This window comes from Tachypleus tridentatus, chromosome 10, assembly GCF_004210375.1.
Source record: "Tachypleus tridentatus isolate NWPU-2018 chromosome 10, ASM421037v1, whole genome shotgun sequence".
Lineage (NCBI taxonomy): Eukaryota > Metazoa > Arthropoda > Merostomata > Xiphosura > Limulidae > Tachypleus > Tachypleus tridentatus.
In genome coordinates, this window is record NC_134834.1 from 130674365 (window position 1) to 130686849 (window position 12485).

A 12485-nucleotide genomic window follows, 5' to 3' on the forward strand; every position below is an offset into this window, starting at 1 on the left:
TTAATACCCAACAACCCCAACCATAAGTAAAGAGGGCGCAAAAGGCCTACCAACCAGAATTACAAAGATGAAATCTGTAAAGGTTATAATTGGACAAACTTCCAAAAACCACCATGGGAAAAAGAAGTATGACAGACTGAACCTGGCATTATGGGTTTTGGCATTATTTCTATTCAAGCAAAAGAACAGGGAAAGCTGTAACAAATATAACAGGTAAAATAATAACTCACTCAACTGTAAATATAGGGCAGAAACATCCTATATCCAAAATTAGGAGAAGGACAAGCAGCATATATCCAACCACTGGAATAAAGGGTGGATGTCACATGGCAGGTATTATGAGGCAGATAAAATCTTTCACACCCAACTGTATAAGAAGAAAAGAATCTTCTGCAACTGGAATTAACCAAGAAAAAGGGTTCCTACTCCACATAACCATAGGAACAGGGTATTGCCATCCTGAATCCATTATTTCACGAACATGTGAACTTATGGTCATAAGCTGGCCCCCATTATAATTTTGATCATTGGTTTTATTGGGTGTGGTCCAGCCAGGAGAAGCATCAGTAGAGAGCCAACTTTACCCTCTTCTCACTAAGTGTATAAACAAATGTAAATATTGTAACATGGAATTACACTCAGGAGGAAGCCTCCATAGTCCACCACCTTCGTGACTGAGAGTGGTAAAAACTCCCACATTCCACTAGAAAAAACCAGGAAGAGGTAAAAATGTGGTGGGGAGTCAAGAGGACAAAGCATACCTGAACAGGCAACATAAGATTTGATACATAAAGATGCTAAGATTAGGGAAGCTAAAAAGAAAACATAGATGTTTATAGTGTATAAAGGATATGTATAATATCATCATTAGAGTAAGATCATATCTTCCAGAGAAAGACACAACATCTGGGAGATAATGAGCAACAAATGTATTGGTAGTAGCTCACATTCCAGATGAATGTTTTCCTACAAAGTTGATGCAAAGAAACATTGTGGAAATGATAACCTTCCACAGACAAGTTTGAATACGCCAACCATTGAAAGTAACCAGTTATGTAACACTAGAAACTGAAAAGTTTCAGGAGCCATTAACACAAACCTGTAAAGGAAGTAGAATGTGCCACATAACACCTGAAGGAATGAACTAGACAAGAAAGCTTACCTGGTTCAGAATGAAAGTTCAAGTGGGAAATGGAAGGCAAGGAAATGAGTGTGAAAGCGAGAACACAGTACTAGTATCATAAGTCCTAGCAATAGAAGAAGACATAGGAGGAATGGTTGGGATATAAGTAATATGAATGGTATAAAAATATGAATGATGACAAGTAAGGAGGAGAAGACATTGCATCTTGAGGGAGATATGATAGTGACTGAAATGTATGATGGGAAAGGGCATAAAGGACCATACTGAGATTCCAATAGGTTAAGTAAAGGAACAGGACTGACAGAAAGGATAGGGGAAGACAAAACCCAGAAGAAATGGGAGGAGAAAGACAAGACTCTCAAATATTGAACATTAAGAAAGTGTACAAATCTTTAACAAACTACTAGATGAAGAATAGGGAAAGAAGGGAGGGAAGGACAAAAACCAAGGTGAATAGATCAAAGTAAGAGGTATAATAACATCAGTGGGAAATGGACATGGAAAAAGATTTTACAGATTAGGAAGAAAGGATTCAAAATGTGGAGTAGTCCCTGGGCTGAGACAATGGACAAAATAAACCATCTGTGGTGTGAGGGACTACTTTGTAATGGGTATCTTGTTGGAAGATAATGAAATCATCATCAGATGGAAGAAGCTCAGAAAAAGAGACTCAGGATATGAAGGCAAAGAGACCAGGAATTGGATAGGTAGAAATGTACCATAATCATCCCACCACCTGCAGAAGGTGTGATATGGTTCAGTGAACCACCAAAGTCTTGAGAAGGGTGATGTGAAGGAAGACACTTTAATTGACCAGAGAGCAGAAATCTTCTGGGAGTCAAGGTAAGAACCTCAGCTCCATAGAGAAAAGCATGGAAACAGTCACAAATCTGGATGAAGTGCAGTAAGCAGCATTCTTGTCGTGATCTGAACTCTGTTTGATCACTAAGTCAGAGATTCAAGGAGAAGTTCCACTAATCAAGAAGTGTTCACTGAAGGGAACACATATGAGTTCAACCCATGGGAATGAGAGCTTCCAAGGAACTTCACATTCCCAAAGCTATAGAACACATCGAGCCATTAAAAAAAAAAAGAAGAAGAAGAAGAGGGATGTGTAGAACCAGAATACTACAAAGACTGACTACACCACACACATATACACTGAACTGAATATGAAAGGCAGAATACTTTCAAAGCTTTATTCTCCACATTTGTTGTGCTTCTACAACAAACAGTTTTCCTCCATTCAACTAAGTTTCAACCAAAATTAGAAATTGTTGAATAAACTTCATTAGAAATGGCAACAAAGCACAATCAAAAACAGCAGTTACACTTCAAAAAATTAAACGCACATCTAAACTATGTCATGCCAACCAAGAAAGTGTGGATTGAGCAGGAATATCAGAAGGAGCTACCTGTGCTATTAGAGGTGGTGTAATACTATTGATAGAGAATAGTTGTGTGATATGTGCATGTTCAGAAATGGCACAAAACTACTGGGATATGAAGACTAGTGTGCTGATTACCAAAAATTCTTTTAGTAATGCTTAGGGAACAAACGAGATAGAGCCAGCTTTGTTTGGGAAAGGAAGTAATTCCATTTCAAAAGTTGGGTATTACAAATGTAACATTTGTTGTTATTCAGAATTTGAAATTAGAAGGATGTATAGTGTGTGAACTTTTTCACTAACAAGTGATTAGGTTCAACGTACTGTATTATTATCTATAATACAAAGCAACTCTGACAGCTCTATCCTCATGTAATAAAAGTCATGTACACTTTAAATATCACGAGTAAACTTGTTTTCAAGTAAGAAACTTCACTATTAGTAAGAATAGTTATACATGAAAAATGATGTGCCAGAGAACAACAATTTATTCTGTTATAAAAAGCCCTCAGTAATAAAACTTCAAGTCTGCTGATTTATTTACCACAGATATTTACAATTGTGGTTTAAATATGAAAATTTTGCCCCTTCAGTTGAATTAAATAAATTATTTGAAAAGAGTTTGTGTTTGAGGAGTCTTTCAAATTTTAATGTAATGTAGAAACAAGACTTTAGGTAGAGATAGTTTTCCTTCTGTGTGTGTATATTTCTGCACATGCATGAACATGTGAAAATTAATTTATTTATATGGATGTCTAAGAAAAATGACAAGGAAAACTTGTGTAAAGTGTTCACCATGGTATTAAGACAAATTGGAAAGATAAAATAATGAACATATTTTCTCATTATAAAAGTTTAAGGTACAATAATTTCTGAAACAAAGTACTCATATGACTGATTTTAAGAAAAAATTATATAATTATTTATGATGCAGAATTTAATATCATAGCTATGACAAGTGTTTAAAAGTTTCAATAATTCTATAATTATAATAAAATTTTAATAATTATTTTGTTCACATTCAATCTTGAATAAAAATGCTTATAATTTTTCCATTTGAAAATGAAGTTGAAAAATATAAGTTATAAAACATAGATTGTTTTAATATGACTGTCACTGGGAAATTGTCACTTATGACACAACTTCAATGTACACATATATAAATAATATCAAATGTTACTTAATCTTACCCTGGCTCCAGAGAACAAAAAATATGTATGGATAAAAATGCATATAAGTGCACAAAGATATCAGTCAACTTAAAAAATAATTAAATTGGCATTGATTTCTAATTTTAAAATGGAATGATTTAATGGCAGCTTCATGTTATAAATTTGAAACTTTACAATAAGAAATTAGTTAAGGAAAAGTTAATAATCTTACCTTCATTTTGGTTTGATCTTCAAATTGAAAAGAAGAATTATCATTAGCCTCATCTATGGAGTTCTCATTTTCATACCTAAGAAAATATTTAAACTGATTTGTTGACATAACCTTGGCAATCCTGGTACAAACAGAACCTTGATTTTAATTTAGATTAAATTTTTGTATAAATTTTACATCAGAATTTTATGGATAAGTAAGCTTGAAAATGAAGTAAGTTAAAGAACTTGCTAATTTGTTGTTTGAAACTAGTATGTCATGAACATTTCCATACTTAATATTAATTCTGAATGGATTATTAAAATGATTATTCATGATCCCCTTTCCTAAAAGTTTTAAGATACATCAGTTAGACTTGTCACAAACCCTTCATAAGAATGTGCTGTCATTATTTTCTTCCTTTGATTTCTTAGGTTTTGTGTCTGTTCTTTCAGAGCTTTTTCAATCTCTGGCATGCTGTTTTCCTATAGAGGGAGTAAAGATTTCATAGACATCTGTAGTTATATGTATTTCATCCAACTTGCACTTTGCAGTTTCTTTAGTGATTGAACCACAGTTAAGTAAAGCAAAATAATATTCACAAATTTAATGACACTAAATAAATGAATAAAAACCTCTTAAATTTGTAAAATATGGGTGCTGGTAGGGAAACCTTGGATCATACATAGTAATAACCATTTTTATTTGTATATTACAACTGGTTTAAATGAATCAGATTATATTTTAAACACCTGCTCAAGATATTTTTAACATAAAATTGTGCATTAGTTATTGATAGTATGTTTTTCCATGCAATAATATTTTTGTCACATTATTTATTGTTATCATTCATGCCTTAGAGGGTACCTTTACTTTGTTATGTGATCTTGTGTCATTTTGTGTGACAGACTTTTCTTTAGATGCCTTGTAGGAAACATAACTGTATAACCACATAGCAAGATAGGCAATAGGATCATCAGGTTGTAATCGATCTATTTCATGTATTCCATACGTCAAGATATCTCCAACTGTTTCCATTAGATACTTCTTGTCATCTTCACTACCCTCTTTGAGAATTTGATGAATAATGGTCTCAGCTGTGGTTTTTTCTACTTGAAAAAGAGCATCATTTTCATCCTGAGGTGGAGTTTGCCCTAAACAAATTAAAAAAGCAACTTTTATTAATCCACAAAAGTACATGTTTAACAATAGTAATAATTATAATTGCTTTGTATCTAAAGAGTTAATATTACTACTGTATTGATCTTATTTTTGAAAATGCTGTAATAAGGTTACTTCAAAAGGTGCAGCACATGCCTTAATACAAAAATACTTTTAGAACATATTAATGCAGCTTTAATTTGTCCATCATGTTGTGCCAGAAGAAACTAAATTATCCAACATTTTTCTCAACTTTATTTGAATAAACATTTATTAAAAGTATTAATGCCCACATTTTCAAAAAAAATTTTCATGAGAACAATGCATGAAATTCTTCAGAATAATTTAGACAGAGAATAAAAACATAATTCACCAGTATCATATAGCAGTTTCAAAGTATGTATTATAGCAGCCCAAAATACACTGTGAATGTGTACAAGGTCCAGTTGTAATTTTTACAGTAACTTAAATCACTGAACTACATCCATTATTTCTGAAGTATTGGTACATTTGTTGTAGTGGACACTTGAAGTGTTGTTGACTATCCTTGTTTATTACATGTGAAATTATAAAGGTTTTGACATAAACAGCCTTTGGTATTTTTTGTCCATTTATTTGAATTTTACATTTCAAGTAATTCTTAAACATTTGAACATTTAAGCTCTATCAAGTTGCTTAAAATAACTTTTATGATAAGTGACAATCCAAACATTTAAGTAAAAACTAATTCAAATGCCTCTAATTTCTCAAACATTCACCTGAAAGTGAACTTTTTCTAAAAATTAAAACATTGTAATACTGGTATCATAGAGTAACCTGATTTATCTCACTACGTTTTGTCTTTTTTTCTTTTTTTTCTAAAGAAGTGTTCAGTATAATAATTTGTATCCTAAAAGAGCAATGTAATGATAAGATTTACCTTTATACATGATATTATAGTATTATATTAATAATATTTTGATTAAAATATGACTAAAATTAAAGTGTATGTGACACTGTAGTTAATTGATTAAGTAGAAATTTTTAGCCTTAAGAAACATAGTTGGGTAAATGTTACTGTAATACTCAGCAGTACTATTGAAAAAGAACAAACATGGGAATATTATTCAGTTAAGAAGTTCTTCATTACTCCATAGTGTGATATAGAAACCCTGTTACAGTTCTGGTGGAAGGAAATATGATAAATATTTCTTTATAGACATTTTAATTTTACAAAATTATGTTGTTTCTCCATTTCTTTTCAAATATCAAATGTAACAACTTAAATGTAATGAGCTCTAAAGTCAAATTTAGAGCTTTACTTGATAGAGCAGCTAATATTGGCTCATCTCAATTTATGACTGAGAGAAAATTTTTCAATACCTTTCTTTGATTTGGATACAAGCAAATGTTAGAAATAATAAAGGGATGATAATTCTTGATGACAAGAAACCCACTTGAAGTGAAAGTGTATCTCAAGATGGCTAGTATGGGTATTAAAACTTTTATTAAAATAAAGTAGAGAACAACATTTCAACCTTCTTAGGTCATCTTCAGGTTAACCATAGAAGGTTGAAACATTGTTCTCTATTTTATTTTAATAAAAGTTTTAATACCCATACCAGCCATCTTGAGATAAGTTAATATCTGTAAATACATCATGAAAACATATCAAAAATAAAATAGCTTATTAGATTAAGGAACAAGATATTGAACAAAACTCAGACGTTTTGCATATAAAGACCACAAACATGAGGTTATATGAACTGATTCAGTATAGCATGGTACTTTATGAAAGGTTTTGGCTTACTGCAAGGATATTAAGAATAAAACTCAAGTAAACAAGTCATAATTAGTTAATGATATGAACTGTTGTATAGTTGAATCTATATTGTCTATGATGTTCGTACTCGGAACTTATTGTTATTTAAACGAGACTTACAACTTTGAAAAATTTTTTTTATGTTCTGTTTGAATATAAAGCAGTCAGAATAATGTCTTAAGGAGTTATAATATTAGATTCACTATCACTTCAATTAGTAAACTTACATTAGGTTTCCAGAGCTTTCTACAGGCAAAGAATTGGTTAACTCTAATATTTACAAACTTTAAAGACATTATTTCAGTATAAGCTGCCACAAAAATAGTTTCTAACATACTTTGTTCTTCTTCTTGATTGGAAGGCCGATGCCAGATTTCCACTGTGGAAGGACTTCTCTGAGGTGAATCTCCTTTCTTATAGCTCATTAATAAATCCCTATTGGTCAGTAAACCTGGTTGGTCTAGGTAGTCTTGAGGACTGTGGCCACTCTAGAGTATGTTTCTCAACATTAGAAAATTTCCTCTGTTGCTGTTCTCATAGCAATTCCTAATGTTGGTGTAACTTTCATCATTTTTTAAAATTAAATATGTACACAATGGTAATAATATTGCAATACTTTAAGACAAATTTATTTCTGAAACATACATGTACAGATTCTTTGAACATTATTTCTTACACTGACACAATAGTGTAACAATATTTTTATTTTTAAAGTTTTTCACATTAATTTAGCTGATAATATTTCTTGTCTTGACAATGAATAATAAAGATATTTTGCAATTCAAACATTATATTGTATTCCAAATATATTGAAATAAAATATTTTTCCCATACAGTTATAATTATAACTGATGATCACTACTGGGTTTATCCTTTAGAAAACAAAAGTATCAAGAGACTGACAAGTAAAATATGAAAATGATCAAACTTTGAAAGAAGCTTAGAGAAATATTTTCTTGTTAATGAAATAATATAGCAAGTTTATAGGAAAACACAGACAAAGATCTTATTTTGTCTTACTCTGTCATTTATAGTGTCATCAGCTCCTGCCTCTTTTAGAATCTCATAGCATTTTCTTCCATAAGGTATAATAGCAGAATAGTGTAGAGGTGTTCTTCCCTCCTGCTCAGAAAATATTTTAACATGCAGTGTTAGTAGTATTGATACTCAAAATAATTTCTCCAATAGTTTAAAAGTATAATTTAGACATTATAAAGATCCTCTGCCTGTAACATGTGTAAGATGTAGTTGGATTTATAAGACTTATAGTAAGAAAATAAGAGTAAGGATCATATCTAGAATGTAGTTAAAAAATGTTTTATAATAACTTCAAAATGGACTGATCATTCTTATTTTGAGCACAGTAAGAAACTAAGAATAACTGATATATTGTGAGTTTAGTAAAACGTTTTTGTCTCTCTACTTTATGTAATATGATTGATTTGGATAATTAAGATCAACTTAGCTCGAGCACAATAAGAATCTAAAAGTAACTATTATATTTTGAAGTTTATGAAATATTTTCTGTTGCCTGTAATAAGATCAAGTTAAATTCATAAGACTTATCTTAAGTACATTACGAAATTAAAGGTGACTGTATTGTCTTACGATTAATAAAACTGTTTTTAGCTTAAGATATTAATAACTGTAGTTACATCTTGAGGGAAGTAAAATTATAATTTTTTGTGTATAAGAAGATTTAACTAAAAGATTAAAGCACTCATACTTCAATAGCATATCTTCTGTTTAAATCATACATCAACTCAAGTAAAGGTTGCATTGTTCCTTTTTTGATATTAATCACATGAATAATACTTATTATTTTATTTATTTTAAACAATGTGAATTAAATATTTTCCAAAATAACTTTAAAATACTACAAGTTTCCTATAATAAAAACTACCAATTAGAGAGTTACTCTTTCCTGTTATTTTGTTATATTGCATCAATTACATTATTTAAATACCCATTTCTCAGCCTTTTTTTTCATTCCATATTTATTGATAATACTGACCTGAAGCTTGTAAGAACATATTCAAACTTTTTATGCAAACTTTTCATCTTAAAACCATTAACAATTTTTAGCTATCTTATGATGCAATAAATGTGTATTATTTTAGAATACTCTAGAATTTTACTCATATTACAGAAGAACCTACATTGTCTGGGCCATTCAGTGTTTCTGGAAATGTGTTGATAATGTAAACTGCCACATCAAAGTTCCCATGAAGTACTGCTAGGTGTAATGGACTTGCTCCTTGCTGGTCACGACTTAAAGCAAATCTTTTTCTTGTTAACAACTGTTTTACTTCTGCCAATTTGCCTTGTGCTACAGCTTCATGAACGGCTTGTATGTTGGCCTGAAAAGAAATTGGTTCAACTGTATTACATAAAATTAGGTATATGATTAAGGCTGTGAAGTAATGAGAGAGAAATAAATAAATTTTGATTTTGAATTTCATTATTTAAAACATGATGTTTTCACAGTTATAATATATAAAGATATAATATCTGTCTGTTGTATGTCCATGTAACTACTTCACACAGTGTTGATGGATCTTACCAAAACTGGTATGAAGGTTCATTAGATCCATGCAAAGTTACGTACAAATTTTCAGTTTTGTATTTTGTGGTTTCTGTCGAATATTTTGCTACTACGTCACTCCCTGCAGATGGATCTTCACCAAATTTAATACTGAGATTTGATGGGCCCATGGAGAGATGTATACAAATTTTCAGTTTTTAAGGTTATTATGGACATTTTTTACCATCACTTCACCCTCTGTTGATAGATCTTCACCAAATTTAGCATGAAAGTTTGTTGGGTCTACAAAGAGATACATGTGAACTTGTGGTTTGCAGTTTGATGGGCAATTTTTAAAATTTACTTTACAGTGAATCAACTTTTCATGTCCTAAGATAACCTTTCATTATTCATGAATTTACATAATTTCTGTCCACTGTAAAAGATATTCAAATGCATTTTCTCTCCTGCACTCAACAGCGAAAAAGCTCATATCTATTCAGTAGCAATTATCAACACCAAATGACAATCTTGCTTTACGACTTGTAGCCCTAGATCTTTTATTAAAGTTAAAATAATTAGGAATAGCAAATAAATACACATGAAGTTGGTAAAGTGTTAAAAATCAAAAGAGCATGTTTGAAAATAGCAGATTAAGCTGTAGTTTAAAAAAATAAAATAAAAAAGAAGAACAGTAGATTGTAGCATGTGCCTGGTCTAGTGAAAACTGAAACCCACTTTGGCTTCAGCTACATAAGTTATGAATAAAAGAAGCAAGTGACATGGAAAGACAAAAAATTAAAAAACAAAATAAGTGTCCAAATGGATTAATACTGGACTTATATTAATCCTCTGTATTGAAATGAAAGTTGCAAATATTTATAAAAATAAGATATGCAAGAGAAAGGAATATAACTGAAATACTAAAAACTATACTAGTACTTTAATTGATTAAAAAAAAAAAGATGTAATGTAGAAATCTGATCAATTTCACTTGTTCTTGTTTCTATTGAAAATAAAGCTGTTTTAGAAACATTTAGGGAAACTTTTGTATGAAACTCTTGTTCCTAAAAAGATTTACTTCAACAACATGGAAGAGTTTAATAAGAAAATGATAGGTGCCTATACTATCACTTTAGAAGCTGTTGAACAATTAAGAAATGCCTAATTATTGGGAAACTACTAATTTGATACCTATTTTAAAATAGAGTGAATGAATACCCTAAAAATTGTAGGCATTAAATTTTTGTTGAGTTTTTGTTTCTTTGGATGAAAGCATCCTAACAGATGTTAAAAACAGTTACTCTTAAAAAAGGACAATTAGTACAATAGTTTCTTGTACTGCATTAGTAGAAATGCTAGTTAGAAATATGAAGAGCAAATGCACACATATCTGATATGTATCTAACTTAGCAACAAAAAGTTAATGTGCTGTAGGTGGTTATATCAAAAACATTACTAATTTTTGCAACTATTTCTACTATTTTTTATATTAATTTGATAAATCCATACCATGTAGGTTGGAACATTATCAAAGAATTCTTGAACATCTCTATTGTCTGATGTTCTTCCAATTAATCTTTCACCTTGTCCAGCAATAATGACATGCTCCAGCCTTATCATGTCTCTTTCCTGTATCCAGTTTTCAATCAGATTGTTAAGATAGTCTGCAAATTAAAGTTAAATTAACAACAAAGATTAGGTTTACTTTCTTCATTTCAATAGATAGGATATCTGTTTCCTATCAAATATTTTATTAAAATGGACATGAGTGAAATTTTAAAAATTAACTCTGTGAAAATAAATGTCTAAGTTTTGTACTTAGAAATTAAGACACCATAAAAACTGTGTAGTTAGGAATCAAGGTATTTTTACATCTAATGATCCAAAACTAAGATACTTGCATATGTGATGTTTAGGAACTAAGATATCTGCAAGTTTTGTGAAAGGTATCAAAATTAGCAATTACACTGTTTGCTATTTTTAACCTGGTATTTAGTAATTAAGGAAATTTTAACTGATAATTATAATAATTATAGATTATAATATTGTTAAGTGTTCAGTCATTGAGTGGATTCTTTTGAAAAATAATGTCAATTCCAGTCTACATTAATGATAACAAAATTGTTAATTACTTCATTAACATTTGCTGCAGGTTAGTTTCTTGTATAAACCTGACTTCTCATACAGCCTTTGAACATAAATTCTAAGATTAATGGTGTGGCTAATGCAGATATAAATTTAACTCTTAAATTTCCTCTTACTACCTGATTGATAACAAACTTGCTAACTCTCTGAATCACTGAACAGATTTGCTCACTACTCACTGAATTTTTGCTTAGATTTATATTGCATTGTTCTTTCTACATACACACAAAACTTCTAGATTGTTAACTTTTATGAAGTGTCTAGAAGACATCATGTAACATGCTTTTTCTAGCAACAAACATCTAAATTAAGATATTGAAAACATAAGTTAGAACAACATGATTAAATACAGTAATTGCAAATTAAACTATGCTTAAGTTTAATAATTAGGAATTAAGTTACTGTAAAAACTGAGAGCTGAAATACTGTGACACCTAGTTACAAGTAAAAAACATGTAAAATTAATAAACTTCTCAGCTGAATACTTGTAATTTTTATCATTATAATAAAATTCAGTTGAGTGTCATTAGCATTTGAATTATAGGCGAGTATGTTAGAATCTGGAACATATTAAAACTATATCTCTGAAATAATGAAATGAAAAAATAATAGTGGTTATTCTTACAAGATAAAAGACATGTGGATCTGGGTATTAAGACCATTTATACTACTATATACATAAAATGAGAACTAAAACTTTCTATTGACTGACTGGACCCCTATTAGCACAGAGGTATGTCTTTGGATTCACACTGTGGACAGAGCACAGAAGACTCAGTGTGTAGTTGTGTGCTTAACTTCAAAACAAACTTGACTGACTGATAGTAAAAATGTCAGAATCTAACTCAATATTTAAGCACAAGCCCAATTAGAACAAAATGCTGATAAAGTAAATTGACAGTTAATATCAGAATGTTATTAAAGCCAAATTATTATCAAATCTAATTAGTTGCTGAT

The 12485-nt window shown here is 30.3% G+C and overlaps 2 protein-coding genes across 15 annotated transcripts in view; one reads left to right on the forward strand and one right to left on the reverse strand.

The window, feature by feature from the left end:
* LOC143230313 (uncharacterized) overlaps nucleotides 1-12485 on the forward strand; it is a 136225-nt gene that overhangs the window by 87133 nt on the left and 36607 nt on the right. For 3 of the 11 annotated variants that reach the window (XM_076463627.1, XM_076463625.1, XM_076463624.1), the window contains exon 6: nucleotides 7218-7256. The exons of 6 other annotated variants lie outside the window; for them this stretch is intronic. In XM_076463627.1, the coding sequence (XP_076319742.1) occupies nucleotides 7218-7255 (38 nt within the window). In that variant the 3' untranslated portion in view covers nucleotide 7256. Of the gene's footprint in view, nucleotides 1-7217; nucleotides 7257-9005; nucleotides 9144-12485 lie in introns of those variants that run through there. 2 more of the 11 variants (XM_076463626.1, XM_076463623.1) reach the window with 2 other exon arrangements.
* LOC143230311 (uncharacterized) overlaps nucleotides 1-12485 on the reverse strand; it is a 59711-nt gene that overhangs the window by 16455 nt on the left and 30771 nt on the right. For 3 of the 4 annotated variants that reach the window (XM_076463610.1, XM_076463612.1, XM_076463609.1), the window contains exons 19-25: nucleotides 10893-11047; nucleotides 9016-9216; nucleotides 7877-7978; nucleotides 7194-7344; nucleotides 4762-5048; nucleotides 4282-4379; nucleotides 3916-3991 (exon numbers count right to left, since the gene is read on the reverse strand). In XM_076463610.1, the coding sequence (XP_076319725.1) occupies nucleotides 3916-3991; nucleotides 4282-4379; nucleotides 4762-5048; nucleotides 7194-7344; nucleotides 7877-7978; nucleotides 9016-9216; nucleotides 10893-11047 (1070 nt within the window). The remainder of the gene's footprint in view (nucleotides 1-3915; nucleotides 3992-4281; nucleotides 4380-4761; nucleotides 5049-7193; nucleotides 7345-7876; nucleotides 7979-9015; nucleotides 9217-10892; nucleotides 11048-12485) is intronic. The other variant, XM_076463611.1, reaches the window with a different exon arrangement.